This window comes from Osmia lignaria, chromosome 15, assembly GCF_051020975.1.
Source record: "Osmia lignaria lignaria isolate PbOS001 chromosome 15, iyOsmLign1, whole genome shotgun sequence".
Lineage (NCBI taxonomy): Eukaryota > Metazoa > Arthropoda > Insecta > Hymenoptera > Megachilidae > Osmia > Osmia lignaria.
Genome location: NC_135046.1, coordinates 1,050,990 through 1,074,183, shown reverse-complemented (window position 1 = coordinate 1,074,183; position 23,194 = coordinate 1,050,990). Strand labels below are relative to the sequence as shown.

Below are 23,194 nucleotides of genomic sequence, written 5' to 3'. Positions count from 1 at the left end.
TAATGGTTTATTTGGTATTAATATATAAACATTTGGTTGTTCAAGAGGTATAAATGTAGCGTCTATAATTTTGAATACGGAGAATGGGCACGTGTTAATTTTGTTTTTGTTGTTAACTAACTCAATTTGACAGTCTTGTGTTCCTAATTTACTATGCGTGGGTTGATTAAGTTTACAAAGATGAATTAAAGGCGTCCTTTTACAGAATTTTTGAATATATCTATAGTCAGTAGGAATATATTGTTCTTGCGTAGTAAATATAATTTCATGTTCGATTACTGGAGCCACAAAAATTTTGTCTCTCTTTGAGGGAATTGGATAAATTTTAGTGACTTTCCACTCTGTATCATCCAAAATAGGAGTTGTTATTGTATATACAATTTTTCCATTGTTGATCCAAAGTTTTAAATTACTAATATCAAGTAGGGTTTGAAAATTTTCGAGAGTTGGTTGAATATGATTATAAAGAAAATGGGTTTTAATGATTTTATCAAATGTTTCCAAAAATTGTTGTGGCTTTACAACCTGTGGATTGATTATTCCTTGTTTACCTAGTATAATCGTGTTGATTAGTTCATCGAGATTTACATGTAGTTCGGAAAGGACAAATTCTGTGTGTATAATTAAAGAGCTGATTATTTCTTCGTTTTGTACATTGTCTTGGAGTTCGTCAAGTTTTATTTGAATTTGATGGATAGATTGAATATGAGAATCGTCTAATACTTGTTTAATAAGGGCTGATTGATTAGAAACGATGATTTTTAATTTGTTATTCGAGTCAAATAGTTTGTCCATGTTTTCGTTAATTATCGTTAAGTCGTTTTCATCTAGAGTACCGAAAAGAGATTTGGATACTGAACCAACTATATTTAATAAACCACGTCTATGAATAATTCTTAACGTTAATTTCAATTGAGCAATCATTTTTTTTATTGTTACGAGTTCCTTTACTAAGTTTTGAATTTCTATTTTGTACGCGCATTTATTACAATGTTTTGATAGACCTTCTAACGATTCTGCAATAACATCGGGTTGTTTTAGTAGGTAGTGTGGATTAATAATAATAGATATAGATACTTGATTAGTATATAAGTAACAATTGTCGATGTGTTCTAAAAATACTGTCGAATTATTTAAAAGTTCAGTATGTAATTTACAGTAGATTGTTCCAATGAAGTAGAACAAGAGGGTAAGGGTCGTCGGCCTGAAATAAAAAGTTTTAATCGATTACCATGTACCTTTAATTGTCGATTCTCCGACGGAAAATGAATAGTATACGTTGGAGGAGAGGCCTGTATTATTTCTGCAGGTCCTAACCATTCATGATCGAGTTTATTTCGTTTATGATCGTTATGTAGAAGAACTCGATCACCTATTTTGAATATAGTCTGTAATTTTATAATTTTTCTGTCTTGATCCCGTTTATAGCGAGCTTTGTTTTTATTCAGTGTTTTTATTGCCTCAGAAATGTACGTGTCGTGTCGTCTCTTCCAAAGTTTAAATAACTGTTCTTTTGTCATCGAAGGAGTTGCAGAAATTGTTGAGGGTAGATTAGCTTTGTGTCCGAATGTTAGTTCAAAAGGTGTATAGCCTGTCGATTCGTGAACTGAGGTATTATAACCCATACAAATAAGTTTAAGATTTTCGTCCCAATCGTTTTGTCTTTCGGCTGTACATGTACGAATTAAGTCTTTTATCGTTGCGTGTGTTCTTTCAAGTGAACCGTTAGATTGTGGATGGAAAGAGGTTGTTTTAACATGTTGGATTTTAAATGCCTGTTCAAACGTTTCCATAAGCTTACAAACAAAATTCGTTCCTTGATCAGTTAAAATTTGTCTAGGTGCAGAAAATATGTATACATAATGATCCAATAATTCTGGGATAATTGTAGTGGCTTGCTGATTTTTGAGGGGAACGAGGACTAGGTATTTTGTTAATTGATCTTGGATTGATAGGATAAATTGATTTCCTCTTTTTGTTTTTGTTAATGGGCCGAAAATATCCATGGCGATTTTAGTATTAGGTTCTATAGGTGTATCGGTTATGATAGCTTCTTCCTTTTGCCTAATTCTAACTAGTTTTTCATGTTGACAGGTTTCGCAATTTTTTATAAATTCTGTAACGTCTGCTTCTAAGTTGGGCCAGTGAAATTGTTCTTGAATTCGTTTTACAGTACGATTAATACCTAAGTGTCCTACTATTTCATTATGATTTTCCTTCAGGATTGTTTCTTTTTCTTCCAGGGTGTAATCCCGCGGAGGTTCTGAACCGAATATAATTTTTATGTTTCTAAATTTTGTACTAAGAAATCGTATCATCATTTGAATGTAAACCTTTTCTAGTGGTGTTATTTTCTCGTCTCCTATTCCTATTGGGAAAGTAATTTTATGTCTATTGTCGTTAATTAGTTCAGCTAATTTATTTATCCATGTTTGTTCGTCGTAGTCACCTAGTATTTCCTTTGTTAGTTGGTAGAAGTGTGGTTGATTAATTTTTTGTGTTAATGGTGCAGGTGTTATGTCTATTTTCCAATTTTCATATTCGTTAAAATAGTCAGGATTTGGGGAAAATTCAGTTGGGACTTCTTCCGTTTCTTCTGGAGATGATATAAGAAGGTTGGATTCTTGTGAGGTGATAGGGTACAGCCGTGAAAGAGCGTCTGCGGCGGTATTTTCTTTACCTTTTTTGTATTCTATGTCATAATCATACTCTTCGAGTCTCAATCGCCATCTCATGAGTCTAGAAGAGGGATCTTTTACATCCTTTAACCATTTTAGCGCTTGGTGATCAGTCTGAATTATGAATTTTCTTCCTAATAGGTATTGTCTAAGTCTTTTGGTGGCCCAAACTATTGCGAGTAGCTCTTTCTCGCTTGTGCTGTAATTCTTTTCAGGAGGATTTAGTGTTCTGGAGATGTAACAACAAGGATGACCATCTTGAGAGAGAATTGCTCCTAATCCTTCATTTGACGCGTCTGTCGTTAGGGTAAATGTTTTATTAAAATCGGGGTATTGTAGTACTGGGGCTTCGCAAAGTTTTTGTTTTAATGTGTCAAAAGCGAGTTGTTGTTTGTCTGTCCAATGGAATGGGACATCTTTTTTTACTAAGTCTGTTAGTGGTTTTGCAATTTTTGAAAAGTTACGGATAAATTTTCTATAGTATCCGGCTAGTCCAAGAAAAGATTTTATATTTGTAGAATCTCTAGGTTGTTTGAAGTCTTTTATTGCTTCTAGTTTTTTTGGATTTGGTTTAACTCCTTCCGCAGTTACTACATGACCTAAATATTCTAGTTCCGGTTTGAGAAATTCACATTTGTCGGGTTGGATTTTAAGTTTAAGATCTCTAAGCCTTTGGAATACGATCGCTAAATTTTGATTATGTTCTTGTATCGTCGACCCAAAGATGATAATATCGTCTAAGTAAACAAAACAATGTTTTCCTATTAAACCGCGAAGCGCCGTGTCCATCATTCTTTGAAACGTTGCTGGAGCATTTTTGAGACCGAATGGCATTCTATTGTAATGGAAATGTCCTTGTGGTGTAGAAAAGGCTGTATACTTTTTAGAATTGTTATTCATAGGGATTTGATGGAATCCTGAAGAAAGATCTAACGCGCTAAAAAATTTCGCTTTGCCTAGGTGGTCCAGAATTTCATCTATATTAGGTAATGGGTATGCGTCTTGGTCTGTCAATTCATTGAGTTTACGGAAGTCGATTACTATTCTCCATTTACGTTTACCTGAAGCATCCAATTTCTTCGGAACTACCCAAACCGGCGCGTTATAAGGAGAGTCTGATGGTTCAATGATTTTTTTAACTAGCATGTCATTAATTTGTCGTTCGATTTCTTGCTTATGGCATTCAGGTGGTCTATAACTTCTAATATTAATAGGTTTTTCAGATTTTAACGTAATAGTGTGTTCCGTAAGGGATGTACAAGGAAGTAAGTCAGTTTCTAAATTAAAAACGTCAAGATAGTTGATAAGGATTTTTTCTAAAGGGTCTCGTAAACTTGGATCAATATGTTTAGTTCTAATAATTTTTGCAAATTTGTTAATTTGATCGATTTTATCATCTGGTTCTATTTCGTTTGTAATCTGATGGTCTTGCTTACCAGTGTTGATGTAGCATATTTGAACAGGTTTTCCGTCTAGATATTGTGTTCGTTTTGTTGTTTTTCCCGGAGACAGTGTGTGAAGAGTAGTTTTCTGAAATGGTATAATTTTGTCGTTAATTTTTAATGATTCGTTATTGATTTCGTATTTATATTTTTCTAAGAATGGTAGGCCCATTATGCCGTCTTCTATTAAAGGAAATGAATCAGGGACTATGTGAAAGGTATGAGGTATTTGTTGTATTTGAATTATAGTTGTCTCGTGAGTAGTATGTTTGTCGTTACCCATAAAGAATGTTTTGGTTTCTGTCGGCTCTATTCTTTCGGCTACTGATCGCTTGAGGATGTTGATTCCTGCTCCTGTGTCCACGAGTAGTCTTCCGATTCTCGACATTCCTGGAACTCTGCAGCAAATTTGTAGTAATTTTCCGGTGGTGCAGTTGATTCGGATGTTGTTTCTGTCACTTTGTCCTCTTGAAAATTGAGGTTGTTCACTCGCGGTGGTGGAATTTTTCCCTGGTTGGCCACTTGAAAATTTCGAGCGTAGCACTTGTCACTGGTGTGTCCTAATCTTCCGCACTTTGTACATTTCAAAGGTATCGAGTGGTTTGGTCGGTCACTTGATGTATTTGGGCGTTGCCCCTGTTGTTTAGGCGGAGGAATTCTGAATGGTACTTGTCGACGCTCCATGGCACGATTCGCGTCGCGAGTCCACAGTTCCATGTCGGCTGCCATTGTTTGTGCCTCTATTAATAATTTCGGTTTACTTGGTATTACGAGCATGCCTATGTCCCTGCGGAGATTGAGCACATACGTTCGAGTAGCTTCTGTTTCTTCTTCTTCTATAGCTATTCTTCTTGAAATTGGATTTTGGTGTTTATTTTGAACAGCGTAAATTAATTCGTTGAGTTGTTGCCTAAATCGTAGGTTATAAGACTGTACTGTTTCCATTGCTCCTTGCCGTATTTGCTGTAACTTATTACGGCAACTACTAACAGTATTAGGTATTGAAACGTTTTGACGGAGTACTTCGTAAAGTTCTTCATACGTTTCAATTGACGTGTATCGAATACTTCTTTTTGCATTTTCCGTAATTTTTTCGATCAGAATTAATTTTAGTAATAATGTTTTCTCAGAACAATTACTCCTGGCATACCTGACTGATTTGATAAAATCTTCGACTCCTACATCATCTCGTCCTCGTAAGGTCTCGATGGTTCGAATGGCGTCAACTGCTTTCATCAGTTCGTTTGGCCTGATTGTTGAATTTTGGGGTGGTTGTCGGGCCGTATGCATTTCATCTTCTTGTTGATTATCTTGATCTCCGCCGCTTCGTCTGGTGATCCTCGAAATAGTAGACGCGTCTTCAGTGAGGGTGACCAGTTTCAGCTGTTCTGCAATATTTTGGATTTCTTTTGCACGATTTTGGTTTTCTTCTCCTAGAGTTGTCAATTGTTGATTGATTCCTTCTTCCATCCGTTGCATCCTGTCCAAGAGTTGCCGTAGCACGTTCTCTTGTGCGGCAGGTCCGGAGGCAGTCATTGTTGAAGATATTGAGGACTCAGAGGATAAGGAGGATAGTTCGGAGTTTTGAGAAGAAATGCTGGGTGGTTTTAATCGGTAATGTTCAAACGCCAGCTTTTACCTTAGGTTCGTTGGATCCCTACGTATCACGACAGAGTGGCACTCGTAGTCCCTTCGTCCGGAGTTCCGTAGAAAGCCCCCTTTGGAAGTTTCTCTTCGTGATGTTGAATGGATCCTGGCAGGATCGCCAAAATGTCACGTGGAAAGTTCACAGGTTTTTAAATGAATGGCACTTTTAAAGGTTTAGCACTTTATTTTTATAATATGATCCCGACTGACTGCGCTTATGTCCGGTAAGGTCTTTTATAATGTCGTTGGTGGTGGAGAAGGGGCCGATGATTGACAAGGTGGGATGTCCGTGAGAACGCGTCTTATCGAATACTTAAGTAGGTGGTCGCAATATGATGTTTAGGTGTCCGGTCGTGAGGAGTTCAATTGTTCGAATATCGATCGTTTAGGCGGGTGGCCGTAACACGATGTTTGTCCGATCGTGGGAAGAATTCGATTAACGTACGTTTAGGCGGCTCGTCGTAACAAGATCAACAATTGTAGTATGATTTGAAATGTTTTTTATTTGGTTTCGTTCGTCGTTTTCAGTAACATTTGTGTGATCAACAATCTAAAAATGAAAAATATATATTCTTATCATGTTTAATATGTTACTTTATTACAGGTACCCTCTACGTTTGAGAAATGGGAGCGTATTCAACGCGGATTCGAACATCGTTGGAATTTTTCAAACGTAATTGGCGCTTTAGATGGAAAACATGTAAATATAATTTTGCCCATCAGCAGTGGATCAGATTATTATAATTATAAAGGAAAGTACAGTATAGTACTAATGGCGCTTGTGGACGATGACTATCGATTTACATATATAGATGTTGGAGCTAAAGGTCACTTTTCAGATGGTGGAATTTTTCGGAATTCTAGCTTTTACACAGCACTCACCGAAAACAGTCTGAATATTCCGGAAAAAGGAATAATAGTTGCGGATGATGCATTCCCGTTGACAAGCCGAATAATGAAGCCTTACAAAAAAAGAGATTTAAGTATCTCGGAAAAGGTTTTCAATTATCGACTTAGCAGAGCCAGACGTATTGTTGAAAATGCGTTTGGTATTTTGATAGCGCGGTTTAGAATATTTGAAAACGATATTAAACTTCAACCAGAAAAGGTTGAAAAAATTATATTTGCTGCATGTTCCTTGCACAATTGGCTTCGAACATGCAAAGATGAAAATTATTGGCCTCGAGAAATTATGGACAGAGAAGACACAGAGTTTGGACAAATTATCCCGGGTCATTGGAGACAAATCACACGGGGATTAACAAGTGTACATGCAGATCGGTTTGCACATAATCCAGCAAGATACGCAATAAATATTCGAAACGAGTATTGTGAATATTTTAATGGAATTGGTGCAGTGCCGTGGCAACTAAAAATGATAAATTAACTGAAGACCTAGTAAATATCTGAAGACGGTATAATATTTTTGTCTTCTTTCTGTTTAATGATTATAATAAATTAGTATTGGAAGTTAATTCATTTATTGTTATTTTCTTTTATTCTTGCACCATTTTTTGTATCAATTTTTAGTTAATTACGAACATGTATATATGTATACAAACAAATGAAACAGAAAACCTCTTTTTTTAAATAAATTAATAAATTTTTGTGAAATAATAAATTACTTACCTCCAAATTTGATACTGTTTTTTGTGTTACAAGTGGTCGTAGAAAACTGTCTAGAGCGGCGAACCATGGTAACGAAGGTTTATATACTTCATCGCTTCCAGCACCACTTTTTATTGAATTTTTTATTTTTTTGAGTTCTTGGCAATAATGAGAACGTAGATTTTTAATTTTATTTTTACAATCGACGAATGTAAAATTCGGTATATTCATTTCAGCCACGATACTTTCCAACGCACTCTGCCGTTTGTCGCGATTTTTGTAATCTGATAAATCAGATCTCCATAGACAGGGGTGTGATTCATACAGATGCACAAAAGTCATCATTTGATTATCGTTCCACTTTGACATTCTTGCAGAGATGATGTTTCAACGTTCACGGCAACACACGGAATAAAAATTCATTTTTCATGCTCGGAAATATATGACGATACTTGCTATTGTTTCACTAGCGTTTGTTCCAATAATTGTGGTAACAATTACTTTAGATTCGATAATGTGAGTGAGTGGACATAATTCTTAAAAGTGAAATTGTTTATTTCGCACATAAATTTTAATGTTTTATAATAAAAAGCTTATTATTATATTATAAAACTACATTATGTTTTCTCCTAATTATCTTAGGAAAAATAAATGATGATAAACAAAATCAAAAATGTTACATCAGATATTATTTTATGCCACAAAAATAAGATGAACCTAACATTATTTCGGCCACTGTATACCCTTTTGTTTACAACACCCCTAAGTTAAAGGACTTTCCCTTCAGAAGGGAAAACACGCTGACAGAACGCACATAGCCTGCTTGGCCTGTCGTTCTTCCCGAATTCATTTTCGTGCGAGTCACGAACGAGAGCTCGCCAAATTTCCAACATGTTGGAAACCGATTCGAGCTCGTGCGTGCTAATATGCGTGCACGCCCGTGAAACGTGTACACGATACGAGCTCGCATGCGAGTAGCATTCGAGGGCTTCTCGTACGAAATTTCTCGCACCGTGTACATCGGCCATAATGGACGAGAGGCACGCGGAGGAGAAATTGCAGCCAATCGACTGCCAGCGTGAATATGTGTTAATGTCACGACTTACTTACCTGAAACGGGAGTACACCACATTTTCGAGCTCATATTTTTTTCATACGATATTTTTTTCAAAATTTAAATCACTTCAATTTAAATCATTAAGCAAATTAAATCATTTCAAGTATTTGTTTACATTTTTCGACATTATAAAGTTGATTATCGAGGTTGACAAAATTATAATAGCTCAACCCTCTTTAAATAAAACAAAAAAAAATGTAGTTCAATTGGACAAACAGTGCCGAAGATAAAAATTCTGAAGTGATGTCCGTTTCCATCAAAATGAGCAAAAATTGCAAACTTCGGAGGCTTGTGACTCTTAAACAAATTCGAAAGTGGCAAAATGATGACTTAACCCTCCCTCCCAGTTTCACATGGACTATAACATATTTCATTTAGAACAAAATCGCTGATGGTGACGTCAAAAAGTGATCGATTTGGCATGGAATGATTCTAAGGAAAGCCTCTTTTCCACTTTCTTGTCCCAGGTATAAGCTACTAGGTCGAGATAGTGAACAAATGCTAATTTTTATTGTTTCTTAGTTTTTAATTACCTAATGAAATACAATCTGGGCCACCGCTTATTAAATACTAACCTTTTGTAAGATCAGATTAAGCGGAGCGGATTATGAATTGGTGTGGAAAAATAAATCAAATAAAACACTGTGGGCGTTTAATAAACTTGACTCTGCTCTGTATTTTCCAATGCTCAGTACAAGCCAACAGTCAGAACAAGAATGCCCTGCCGTCCCAAAAATCTTCCGTCGTGAGAATGCCTTAACAGTATGTCCTTTTTGTTTATGACACCCCCAAGTTAGAGGACTTCCCCTTAAGGAGGAGAAACGCGCTGACAGAACGCACAAGGCCTGCCTCAACCGTTCGTCTATTTCAAATTTTCTAACACTTTATAATTTAAGTTGCGTTATTTTCTTATTCTATCTATGATAATAAAATAGATATGTATTATTGTAGATATAATACTTTCAGTTTCAAACAATTCTTTTAGAAGTGTTGAAATCCTGTATTTTATAAATAATAACAAAATCCTCATTTTCCTCAATTATTTTATATTTAGTGTTACGTAGCCGAAGGCTAGACAGCGCATATGGCTAGCGGAGGCTTTCGGATGAGAGGCAGCGTAACATATATTATAGTCAATACAATCCGAGCGGTTAGGTTGTATTGTTGTGGGAACTGTCACTAGTTTTCACTGGGTTTGAGGAAGAATGCTAATGTAGGTTTGATACAGTAACGTATAAATTTTACATATCAGGCTATTACAGTTGTTCTTGTCGCATATATAAGTGTGTATAATGTATATTACTTATTTCCGCTGGGTGCTCGGTGTTGACACACTGGCAATGCGGGGTGTCGTGTGTGGTTGTTAAGAATGCCAATTAGAAACACAGACTGTACTCGCGGATTCTATAAGGTTAACTTTACTCGAAGGGGACTTCAACTCGATCTCACTAAACAGTAACCAGCTCATGATCGTATACGATATGCTCAACACTAGATGAACTTTGGTATTGTCCCAGACCGTTGCGTTGATACGAACGGGTTTATATACTAATTAGAAAGGGGTGATCTGGTTACTATTTAGATGATCGGGCTATGCCCATCTGGCTCGGAGATGGTTTGGAGTGGTTGCAGCTGTTGTGTGATTACGATGGATCCACTGCCTTTCCAAAACATTTGGTTTTGTTATCCCTGGGCCTTCTGTTTATTTCAAAAGCAAACGATCTGCTTGCCTGAGAGTTTTTCTTTCTAGATGTTAAAGGTTTATTTCTTAAGAGAAGCATGTTTGATAAAACGATCTGCCTACGTGACGTTAGTGTTTATTAAAGTAGGATTAATGCAAGAACATAAGTTTTGTAAACAAAATATTATTTTTTGTTATACTGAAAATTAATTAAATTAGCAGTTGCCATAAATTAGAATCTATATTTGATTGCATTTAAAAAAAATATAAATAATTTTAAAGTAAATGCAGGGTGTTTTGTAATATGTGGCAAAAATGATCTTTATATAAGGTGCTCGAATTTGTTATTTTCAGTCTGTCCGCAGTTTGCAGCTACCGTATCAAATAATTTCCCAATTTTTCAAAAATTTCAGACTTACGTCAAAGTTGGCAGTGTTGTATACAGTGTGTTCCGCGTAACTGGACACACTCCATTATTTCCTAAACTATTAAAGATACAAGAAATTGCTTTGGTGGTCATTGCATGGTAAGAGGGGGCAACATTTTGACGTAGACGAATTTTTTTTTGCATTGTTATTTTCAAAAATATAATGGCAAAGTTTGGTTTTTTAAATGGCGCTATATATTTTTCTTTCAATCATTTGATAGTGTTTTTGAAGTCGAATTCATTAAGCTTTGGAAAGTTTTCACGGGAAAAATTCACTTCAGTGGGAAATATCAGCAGGGGTCCTGTTTGCGTCTAATGTTTGGGTCTGCCGTCCCGCTGGCCGCCTGTGGTATCCATTTGAAGCGGTACTGCTTAACACGTGGCACTTCATGCGCGGACAGGACCCCTGCTAGTATTTCCCACTGAAGTGAATTTTTCCCGTGAAAAATTTCCAAATTTGTTAGCGCAATATCTCGAAAACAAATGAAAATCAAGTGCATACATGAAAGCTTAATGAATTCGACTTCAAAAACACTATCAAATGATTGAAAGAAAAATATATAGTTCCATTTAAAAAACCAAACTTTGCCATCATATTTTTGAAAATAACAATGCAAAAAAAAATTTGTCTACGTTAAAATGTTGCCCCCTCTTACCATGTAATGACCACTAAAGCAATTTCTTGTATCTTTAATAGTTTAGGAAATAATGGAGTGTTTCCAGTTACGCGGGACACACTGTATGTGCGCAAAGTATAATACAGGGTGATCCTTTCGCTAGTGGACTCAAAGGAAATGCCGCCACACCGTTATGAATGGACCCAAGCCCTTTTCTCGACGGGGGTGCATACTGTAGCTGTGTCCGTGAAAAGGTATCGATGACAGAAAAAGGACTGCTATTATGGCGGCACTTCCTTTGAGTCCACTAGCGAGAGGATCACCCTGTACTACAAAAATGTAAACAGTTGTGGAGTATTGAAATACAAAAGTGGTTATAACTTTGATAATACACGTTTATATAAATCTTTTTTTATTGTTTTTAAGTCCAGTCCACTCCTAAAGTGGATCCCATATATTACGAAACATTCTACATACTACCATATACCTTTATGTCATAAATTATAAATTATAGAATTCACATATGATTGTGTCCAAAGAAAACATAAATAATTTCAGAGTAAATACGTATTCTTTAATGAAGAAGCTATTTGTATTTTAGGTAAAATTGGAATCAGATATTTGCAGACATTTCTGCTCTTCTTGGGGATGGCCTTTGGATACTGTCTTCGAGTGAGCATATCGGAAGCTATCGTTCCAATGTCGGAGGTAAAGTATTATCAACCTTTTAATTATTTAAGAAGGTCGGATTTAGATTTGAAAATTCAAAGTGTGATTATAAAATTAATTCTCAGTCAATGAAAAAAATTTGGTTTTCTCATTAATTGGATCTGTTTCACACGATCAACCAGAGGAACATCATAAGATGTCGAACTGACCAAACTTGGACGTCCTAGTGATATAAGATGCTTCACTCAACACATAGAGTTTCAGTAAAAATATTGATTAACCACTGCATACGTCAAGTGTGAATTTCTAGGGTAGGACAATAGTTTAACACATTAGCTAAAACTAAAGCTAAAGTTAATGTGTTAAAACACATGTTGAAAAGTTTTATTTTTTGAACTTCTTTCGAAAGCGTCCCCTGTGCAAATCAGGCCGCGGCAAGATCTAGTTTCTTTTTTTTTCAACGCGACACAGCAATCTTTTTTCGAGGTGCAACCAACACACGTTTCTGTTTTTCTTTTTGCATCAAATATATATTTTACAATCCTGAACAATCGTGTTGTCTATTCATGACCCAAAACAGGTTATGGGCTCAGATAACGCGAAAGTGTATTTTCAAATAGATAGATGAAATTACTATTCTAAAAGGAAAGTTTGGTGATTCCATTTTTGAGGTTAACCCAGGCCACGTGCAAATACTGGAAATAGCCCAACATGGAATCGGAAGCGACCAGAATAACAAAACTTAAAAATGCCGAGAACTGGGCACAGTGGAAGTTCCAAGTGTCCATTCTATTACGAGATAAAGATGCGTTGCAAATAGTAAATGGTGATCTTGAAAAACCTGTACTTTCCACGGAGAACGTTACAACGTTGCAAAAGAACGAGCTAGCAAACTGACTCAAGGAGGATAACATCGCACAAAAGATAATTGCAACCACCATGGCGGACTCGCAGTTGATTCACATTATGAATTGTACCGACGCAAGAGGTATGTGGCAAGCCTTACACAATTTATATGAGCAGAAGTCAGAGACTTCTATTCACATGCTTCAACAAAAATGGTATAGCATGTCAATGGATCCGAAAGAGAAAGTAGCATTGTACATAGCTAGGTTAAAGGGTGTTGCTCACCGCTTGCAAGCTCTGGGCGAACCAATGGCTGAGTCCATGATTATGACCAAGATTCTTATGACGTTGCCCACTTCTTACAATCATTTTGTCACAGCCTGGGAATCGACGCCTCAGACTCAACGTAATTTGGAGAATCTGGTAGAGAGACTACTTGCAGAGGAGAGTAGATATTCAACCCAGGATAAGGATCTTAATGAAGCCTTAGCAGCGATGAAGGTTACTAACAAAACAAAGCCAAAATGGAAGAAAAGTGGCAATACTGCAAAGACTGGCGAAAGCTCCAGACAGTGTCATAGGTGCAAGAGGTATGGCCACTGGGCACGTGACTGCTATGCGAACATACAGCAAGACGAGAGCTGTGTCAGAAAACAAAAAGGCCAAGCCTTGGTTACGGAGGTATCTCTGTGCTCGGGTGGCCACGAAGGTGATGTCTGGTATCTGGATTCCGGGGCCACCGACCATATGACAAATCGGAAGGCATGGTTTGTTAATTTTAGACCTTTCGATAAGCCTCACCCTGTAAACGTGGGGAAGAGGGATGCTTTTGTACATGCTCTGGGAAAAGGAGACATAAATATCTTGGCCTACAATGGAAGCAGCTGGGTCGAGAAACATCTTTCTCAAATTCTTTATGTTCCCAAACTCAGACACAACCTGTTTTCAGCTGGGTCTACGTTAGATAAGGGCTTGCTCCAAATATCGACTGCTGAGGGATGCCGGTTTGAAAAGGACGGGACTATTGTTGCGGTGGGAGTCCGGAAACACAAGCTTTGTGAAATGAAGTTCCAAGTGCTCGAGCCCACCAGCGTCAGCATTGAAGCAAACGTCGCGGCAAAAAGCAGCCTCCAGTCATGACATGAAAAATTAGGCCATCAAAATGTGGGCTATGTGAAGAAGTATCTGAGGGCTGAAGGAGTTTCTGTCGATGACCGAGCCTTTTTCTGTAGGGGGTGTGCCCTTGGTAAGATGCACCGTTTGCCTTTTCCAAAGAACAAAGCAGGAAGTTGTAACTCTCAATCTCAACACGCAGACTTATGTGGTCCTTTTCAGGAGAATTCTATAAATGGTTCACGCTATTTTTTACTGTTTAAAGATGATTACTCACGATTCAGAACTGTCTACTTTCTGAAATCCAAAAGTGAGACCGCTGCTCGAATTAGGGATTTTCTTATGATGACTCACAATCTGTTTGGAAGACACATAAGGAAGTTGCGCACAGACAATGGTCTGGAGTTCGCCAACAGAGAGGTAGATGAGATGCTCAAGAATCGAGGAATACAGCACCAGAGGACCGTGGCCTTCGCGCCAGAGCAAAATGGCTCGGCCTAAAGAGAAAATCGAACCATTGTAGAATCCATGCGAGCTATGTTGCATGCGAGAGACTTACCTATGAAGCTGTGGGCTGAGGGTGTCAACACCTCGGTTTATCTACTGAATCGAACTGGGGTGAGTCCTCAAAGTGGAAAGACTCCCTACGAACTATGGCTTGGTAGAAGAGCCAAGCTGCAAGCATTAGCCGTTTTTGGCACGATTGCGTTTGTGCATGCCAAAAGAAAAGAGAAGAAAACTCGACTGCAAGGCAATTGAAGGGGTTTTCGTAGGTTATGACGAAAATGTGAAGGGCTATCGGATCTATCGGTCACGAAGATGACCGGGTGGATATGAAGAGGGATGTCCTCTTTCAAGAGGACGACTGTCGTCCCCTTTTTCAAAAAGAGACTGATTGGAGCGACTCTCAATGCAGCGAACTGCAGGAGAATGCCACTGAGAATGCCACCAGGCCATCCAGCCGACAACAACAGGAGTCGCAGGCTGAAACAGAGAAAGAGGCTTCAGAGGGTTCCACCTATGAAGAGGCCCTGGATCTCCGATCACATCCCCGATGCAGAGGACGTTCCCTTGGAGCCGCGGAAGAGAGACCCCTAGAACCACATGTAGAAGAAGCGCCTGTGGAGGATCATGAGGGAATAGTACCCGCAGAAAGTCGTGCCACTAGAAGGCAAGGGCTGCGAGACCGATGTACAATCAAGAGACCTAGCCGATATGATGATGGGATCGATCCCGATGCGGCCTTACTGGTGGAAGTCGGGGAGCCGCAGAGCTACCAGGAGGCGCTCGCCAGCGCGCACGCGCAGGAATGGAAACGCGCGATGGACAGCGAAATCAATTCCGTGATGGAAAACAGCACATGGACTATTGTCAAAAAAACGGGGATAAAACCGATAGAGTGCCGATGGATTTTCAAGGTGAAAAGAAGACCCGACGGCGCCATCGAGAGGTTCAAGGCAAAGCTCGTTGCAAAAGGATATTCTCAAAAGCACGGAGTTGATTATCACGAAACCTTCAGCTCCGTGGTGAAATTCGAGTCCGTGAGGATAATCCTAGCGTTGGCGGCATCAAGAGGAATGACTCTGAAACAATTCGACATCAAGACGGCCTTCCTCAACGGGAAATTGCAGGAGACCATCTTCATGCAGCCACCGGAAGGGTACGATGATAGAACCGGAAGCGTTTGTAAACTCAACAGGAGTCTATATGGCCTGAAACAGGCATCTATACTCCGTTCAACGAGACGAGTCACCAAGTCAAAACACACAACTCACGTGATCGGCTCTATGACTGCGGTCATTGGCTGCCACATGTTACAACTCAGTGCCAAGTTATGATGGTCCCTTGCCGAGGGCTCTTGCATGCAAGGTCAGGCTTATCTTTCGATGTGATGTGGGGATTCGGAACCCGTAAGTCGGCCCTGTCCTGTTTACGTACTTGGTGACTCGTCTCGTTGAACGGAGTATAGATGCTGGCACGAACGTTTCACTGAGTTCCTCGGACGCTTCGGATCGAAAGCAGCAAAGTCGGATCCATGTGTTTTCATGAACGCTGAAAACATACTTATTTTGGCCATCTATATTGATGATGGGCTGGTGGCAGCCCAGTCGTGAGGTGGCAGACCTGCTACTGGCGCATTTGAAGAAGGGTTTTGACATAACTACAGATGATCTAAACTGTTTTTTAGGTTTGCAGATACAAAAAAAGATCAACGGCTCTCACATTTTGCATCAGTCTGGATATACGAAGCGAGTGCTGGAGCGCTTTAACATGGCCGACGCGAACCCGGTTGCTGTCCCGATTGACAAACATCAGGAGCTGAGCGTTGCGGCCCATGGAAAAGAGAGGTCAGAGGGGACTCGGGCTCCGTACAGGGAGGCTGTCGGATCACTCATGTACCTGGCGGTATGCACGAGACCTGACATTGCTTTCGCATTAAGTACCGTAAGTCAGTACATTGAGTCGCCTGACAAGATCCACTGGAATGCTGTCAAGAGGATCATTAAGTACCTGAAGGGCACCTGCAATTATGGGCTACTTTTCAAGGCAGGGATGAAGCTTGATCTGTTGGCCTACAGTGACGCTGATTTCGCAGGAGACCTTGACACTCGAAGATCCACTTCGGGGTATATTCTCAAGCTAGGTGACAGCACCGTTTCTTGGTATTCTCAGAAGCAAAGGGTGGTTGCCTTGTCCACCACGGAGTCAGAATTTGTGGCGGCAGCTCAGGCGATCAAGGAGCTGATCTGGATAAATCGTCTAGTTATCGAGGTCACAGGCGCAGAACTGAGTAGACCTAAGTTGTTGATGGACAATCAAAGTGCAATTAAACTCCTGAAAAATCAGGAATTTCACAAACGGTCAAAGTACATTGACGTGAAATATCACTTTGCCCGTGAAAAATTCCAAGAAGGAATTTTCAATTTAGAGTACATTTCTACCAAAGATCAACAGGCGGACATACTTACCAAGCCGCTGTCGAGAGAACCGTTTTCTCATATTCGCGATCTACTAAATGTAAAACCGTATAACTAACCATGTTCATATGTTCCTTGTCTTGTAAGTTTTTTTTTTAAATAGATATATATATTCGTTGTGAAACACCTTGCACGTCGAAGGAGAAAGAAGTTTGCAAAAAAAGGTGGGAGTGTTGAAAAGTTTTATTTTTTGAATTTCTTTCGAAAGCGCCCCCTGTGCAAATCAGGCCGCGGCAAGATCTAGTTTCTTTCTTTCCTCAACGCGACACAGCAATCTTTTTTCGATGTGCAACCAACACACGTTTCTGTTTTTCTTTTTGCATCAAATATATATTTTACAATTCTGAACAATCGTGTTGTCTATTCATGACCCAAAACAACACACTATCGTAAAAGCGGCCCTATTGTTGTGGTTTCTTATTCTTTGGGTCTGCCGTTCCTAGCGTATACCTTCGCTGTAGCACTTACCGCAACAATAGGGCCACTTTTACGACTTGCTACTCAAACCGAGACGTATCTACTGAAAATTGGGAAATTTGAAAACTAATTAAAATCAGGTGTATACATTAAAGCATAATGAATTCGTCTTGAAAAGCACTATCACATGATCTGAAAAAAAATATATAGTTCCATTTAAAAAACGAAATTTGACCATCATATCTTTTAAACTAATAATGTAAATAAATTTTCGTTCACGCCAAAACATGGGCCCCCTTGTACCGTGCCATTTCCATATAAACAATTTTTCCTATCATCAATAGTTACGAAATAAAACGTCTGTCACACTTTAGCGCCGACACTCTGTACATCAGAAGTGCTACCAATTTCTGATACAGTCGTTACAATTACAAATGTTTTCTGCCGTATCTATAACGTTTCGAATTTTTTTTCTTACGACTTATTAATTACCAAGTTTGCCATACCGCAAACAAATCGTTATTGGCAGCATCGTATATTCGGATATTTTTAATTTTGCGCCGCCTCCGAAAACTTTGAAATGAATTTGGTATCCTTTTTAACGATTAAGTAGATATTATTAATAGCTATGGAATATTGGTATAAATGAAATAGAAATTATTTGACACTTTTTAGTGCATTTCGAAGTCGGATTTGTTTTTTGTTAAAAACTATTTTATTACACACTTTTTAGTGGAGTCTGTAGTATTTGTAGAATAGTGTAAGGCGATTTTGTGTTCTTGTTGCTTAGCTAATAACTATAAACCGAAAAAAATGGACCGAATTTAAATGGTTAATAAACAACAAATTTCATAAATTTTTGCAAGTGGGATCATCGCGGATATACAGGGTGTCACGCGACTACCTCGACAGCCGAAGAGGGATGATTGCTAAGGTGATTCTAAACAACTTTTTCCTTTGCCAAAATGTTGGTTCGTTTTCGAGTTATTAACAAAAAACACCGACCAATCCGAGCGCAATCGGATTGACCGGTGTTTTTTGTAAATAACTCGAAAACCAAGCTTTAACCAACATTTTGGCAAAGGAAAAAGTTGTTTAGAATCACCTTAGCAATCATCCCTCTTCGACTGTCGAGGTAGTCGCGTGACACCCTGTATATCCTACTAAATATGAAAGGTTTCATCGCAATTCCTGCAGCATAAATGCTGAAAGATATAAATGAATTATTACGCTTTCTGCGATAAAAGTCATTAGGAATGAAAAAATACAAAAATTTTTTTGCGGGACCAATGGGGAGTTATACTCTATAAGACGCAAAAAGTTTCGTTCCGATTGGACCATCCGTTTCGGCGTAATCGATGAACATACATAAAAAAAAGATATATATATACATCGAATTGAGTATTCTCCTCTTTTCGAAGTCGGATAAAAAGATTGAGTAAAACTAGTATGTTTTGATATATATCTTTCTTCCAAATAATATAATATCCAAAATTAAATATCAACATTATTGATGATGTAAATTGATAACATAAAACTTATGTAAACCTGCATAACTTTCATTAAGAGTTTTCTTGGTGTCAATAAAAAAAATAGTAGTTACATAATAGGTTTCTTGCTTTCCGTGTGGTATCGCATGTTTGATTGATAATGCTTAAAAATGGCAGCGCACAGTGAACATGTTAAAACAAAAAGTATCTACCTATAATATTATAAGCAATGAAAGTAAATAAATAATAACAAAAGAAAAGTGTTTGATTATAAAAAGTTACAGCAAAATGCGTATATCTAACTTGAGTATCAATAGATTAAAAAAAATTCAGTTCCGATTTAAAAAATCAAGGTTTATTTAATCTTTATAACGATGCAATATTGTTTAAAAAAAACGACAAGATAACGTCAAAAAATATCGATAATACCAATCACTCATATATTGCATAAGTGTGATTATACTGTTACGTTGCGAGCGAGCTACGGCGCGCGACGTACAAAATAAAAAAGATTAAAAAAGGATTAGATGTTAAAAAGTTAGGAAAATATTATTATCGTTTCTTTTCCTTCTGAGTGGTTAATGCGCGGTTGAGAACGGTATTAGCGCTGCCACCAGTCCTAATCGCTTGTGACGATGTTAGATCACTCGCGATTAGAACAATAAAGAATTAGTATGATTAATTGATAGATTAATTAATAGATTAATTGAGTCCGTCAATGCTCTAGTCCCATACGGGCCCCTCGTATGAATTTATGCGAAGATGGTAGGCGTGAACGGAAGGAAAAAGGATGTGTTTTTGAAACGCAAATGAATTAAACTGGTTAGGTATAACAAAAATATAATTTCGGAAAAATAAGCGTGACAATAAAGGTGGTTAGTTAACAGGAAATACGAGCTGCTTGAAATGCAAAAGTATGAAGTTATATAAAAAAACGAAACTATTGATTATTGGTTAGTTAAGATTCTGATTCGACGATTCGAGCGACGATGTTTTGTGAACGCTTATACGCGAAAAAGAAAAAGAGAGAACGGTCCCAGGGGGAAATTACCAGAACGACGGTTTCGTGGGGCCGTCTCCTTTGGATGCGAATCGGAATTTTATTCGAGAATATTAATGTTCGATACCTTAAATCGCAGCGTTGAACGGCATGATCTAGTGGGATATTTTCCAGAACGCCCGGTTCCGTAGATCGCCCGTTTTGCCTCACTAAATCCAGATTTATCGTATTGATTAGAAATGAAATGGACAACTTACCAAGATCGATGTAAAATTAGTATATGATAAGACTTTAACTATTTATCGCTTATTTAGCTCTGGTGTCGTCTAGAATCTGGAAGCCGAAGAAGAGATGAGAAAATTAACACTTGCACTACGCGTTCGCGATCGGCCTTTTATTACGGTATTACTGGACAATTAATTACGAAACGAGCACAAAAGTATTTGCAAAACGATGCGACGCGGAGAAAAGGAGGAAAAAAAAAAGAAAAATAATTAATTTAGCGGACGGTTTAAAAACGAAAGAGAAAAGGATAGTAATTGAAAAGTGTGAAATTTAACGTATTCGCAAGAGTCCTTAACGCGGAAAACGCGAACCGCAATCTCCCGGCACTCTGCCTTTTTCAAGGACTTTACCGGTCAGCTAATTTCTACGATTTTCACGCGAAAACTATTGCTCGACGCGAACACGGGCTCCCCTCCACGTACCTCACGAGTTTTCGACGAAGAGTAATTTGCCTCAGTCAAGCGATCGTGTCCCAGGGTTCGACCCGCGATCGGTACCCCAAAGTAGGGACATCATTTGGCAAATCAGGATACGTGTCGAAGAGGAAGGCCCGCGCGTATAGGTTGGTCTAGGCGCGTTTCCCGAGTTCTCATCCCTTCTTGACCTTTCACGTTGCCTTTGTCTAGCGTTGTCCATTTCTTTCTACCCCTCTGTTCTGCGAAATTCGTGCGTCGCAATTCTAATACTTCTGGAATGTTCGAAATGTATTACGACTTGGTTTTATTTGAATTCGTTAATCAAAGAGGCTTTTATAAATGACGTTTCCAGTATCGAAGGAGGTCTACGTTTTCTAATAGATGTTTGATTTACTGTATCGAATGACTATTAGTTGAATACTATTAATTATTCCGTTCCTTATTCGCGTTTCGGTGGTTTACGTAAAAAGGCAATCGATATTTTATTGTTATCGTTTGTCAGGTTTATTCGTTCAATAAAAATAACATCACTTCAGTGGATAAATCAATATATATATATATTTTAATTAAACATGAAAGAAAACTAAATTAACATTATAAACTACGAAATACAAAATACAAAGAGGAAAAGAAACGTGAACGCAAGTGCCGATCATGGCGTAAGCACGAAGAGAACTAAAAAAAAACTGTATAGAACTGAAAACACACGCCTCGATCCACATTGATCGGCACGCCACCAGTAGGATGCAATATCGATCCAGCTAACACCCCTCTTATCGATTTGCGCTATCAATTATTTTATATTAACATATGTTTAACATTTTTACACATCGTTCGTGCTTATCTCTAGATAACGACTTTGTAAACACATCCGCAATCATCAAGTCGGTTCTTACATATTCTATTACAATCTCTTTTTGCTCGACTAACTCTCGAGTAAAATGGTATTTTATGTCAATGTGCTTGCTTCTTTTATGAAATACAGCATCCTTCGCTAACCTTATCGCACTCTGGTTATCACAAAAAATTTTTATTGGACTCGGTACATATTTTTCAAAACCCATATGAATTAAAAGTCTCTTAATGTAAATTACTTCTCGCGATATTTCAGCTAAAGCCGCATATTCCGCTTCCATTGTCGACAAAGCAACGGAAGCTTGCTTCTTCGATTTCCAGCTAATTGCACCTCCGGACAATATCAAAACATTACCGGTACACGATTTTCTATCTTCCGTATCCCCGGCCCAATCCGAATCCGTGTAGGCTTTAAGACTTTCTCCGTCTTTGCAGTATGTAATTCCGTAATTTGGCGTTTCTTTCAAATACCTTAATACACGTTTCGCCATAGTCCAATGTACCTTTCTAGGATTGGAACAAAACCTACTTAATGCACCAGCGGCGAATGCAATGTCCGGCCTTGTCGCATTAGCCAAATATACTAAGCCACCAATTAATTCCCTGTAAGGTCGACATTCCATTTCGCGTTTTTCTTCTTCTGTCATGTGACCATCTTCTTTTATTATTTTCGTATTTGGCTCCATTGGGGTTGGTGCTGTTTTTGCATCTTGCATGTTAAACCTTCTTATTAATTCTTCAATATATTTCTTCTGCGTTAGCCGTATTTTACCCGTAGGGCTATCTCGTTTGATATTGATTCCCAAAATGTTACTTATTTGACCAAGGTCTACCGTCTTGAATGCTGACATTAATTTTGATTTGATTTCGTTCAGTACTTTAATATTCTTCGATGCCAATATCAAATCGTCTACGTATATTATTAGGATAACTCGGTCCATATCCTCACCAAATACGTACACACACGGGTCAGCTGCTGTGCGTTTACCATCAATTCTTATAAGGTAACTATCGAACTTTTTGTACCATTCGCGTCCCGACTGCTTCAGACCATATAGTGGCTTCAACAATCTACATACCTTGTCTTCGTTTTTATGCTGAATAAACATTTCCGGCTGCTCCATATAGATTTCGTCGCTCAGTTCACCTTGTACATAAGCGGAAGTAACATCCATTTGATGTACATACATTTCTTCATTTACTGCAACAGCCAGTAACGTACGGATCGTCTCGTATCTCGCCACAGGAGCGAAAACATCTTCATAATCAATCCCATATCGCTGGGTATGTCCTCGAGCGACCAATCGTGCTTTGTATTTCTCCACTTCACCATTTTCATTAATTTTGGTCTTAAATACCCATCTATTACTTAATATTTTCTTATCACTTGGTCTCGGAACAAGAATCCATGTTTGATTTTCCATCAACGTACTATATTCTTTATGCATGGCTGATAGTCATGCTTTTCTATCTACTCGATTCATGGCTTCGTCTACTGACATGGGATCCATTAATTCAGCAAATTCAGTATTATAAATTTTTCTTGGTCTTCCTATCTGACCAGTTCTCAATAATCTTGGTCGACCTCGTCTTCGTTGTGGCTCTTGGTTTCTTTCTTCAGTGTTGCTTTCATGTATATCTTCATTTCCGGATTCTTCATTGGCCAAATCTTCTACATCTTTAGGCACTTCAAGCTCATTTTCTTCTGATACATCGGGTACAGAATTTGGTATCACAAAAATATCTTCTGACGGTTTTTCATTAGGTACAATTTTTTCGAAGAACTTCACATCCCTTGCCTTTATTACCGTCTTAGTACCTAATTTCCAAAGTCGATACGCTTTAGATTCCTGCGAGTAACCTATCATTATATATTCGTCACCTTTTGGTTGGAACTTTCCCCTATTT

General features: G+C 38.2%; 2 protein-coding genes across 6 annotated transcripts in view; one reads left to right on the top strand and one right to left on the bottom strand.

The window, feature by feature from the left end:
• Positions 1–23,194, top strand: part of LOC117611244 (putative inorganic phosphate cotransporter) — a 136,817-nt gene that overhangs the window by 69,039 nt on the left and 44,584 nt on the right. For 4 of the 5 annotated variants that reach the window (XM_076692433.1, XM_076692432.1, XM_076692434.1 and 1 more), the window contains one exon: positions 11,819–11,925. In XM_076692433.1, the coding sequence (XP_076548548.1) occupies positions 11,819–11,925 (107 nt within the window). Of the gene's footprint in view, positions 1–9,279; positions 9,349–11,818; positions 11,926–23,194 lie in introns of those variants that run through there. The other variant, XM_076692436.1, reaches the window with a different exon arrangement.
• Positions 4,076–6,235, bottom strand: LOC117611240 (uncharacterized). The gene is made up of 2 exons (XM_034339477.2): positions 4,400–6,235; positions 4,076–4,208 (listed from the first exon to the last, which is right to left on the bottom strand). Exon 1 carries the CDS (start codon positions 5,654–5,656, stop codon positions 4,442–4,444), a length of 1,215 nt encoding a protein of 404 aa, XP_034195368.2. The 5' UTR covers positions 5,657–6,235; the 3' UTR covers positions 4,076–4,208; positions 4,400–4,441.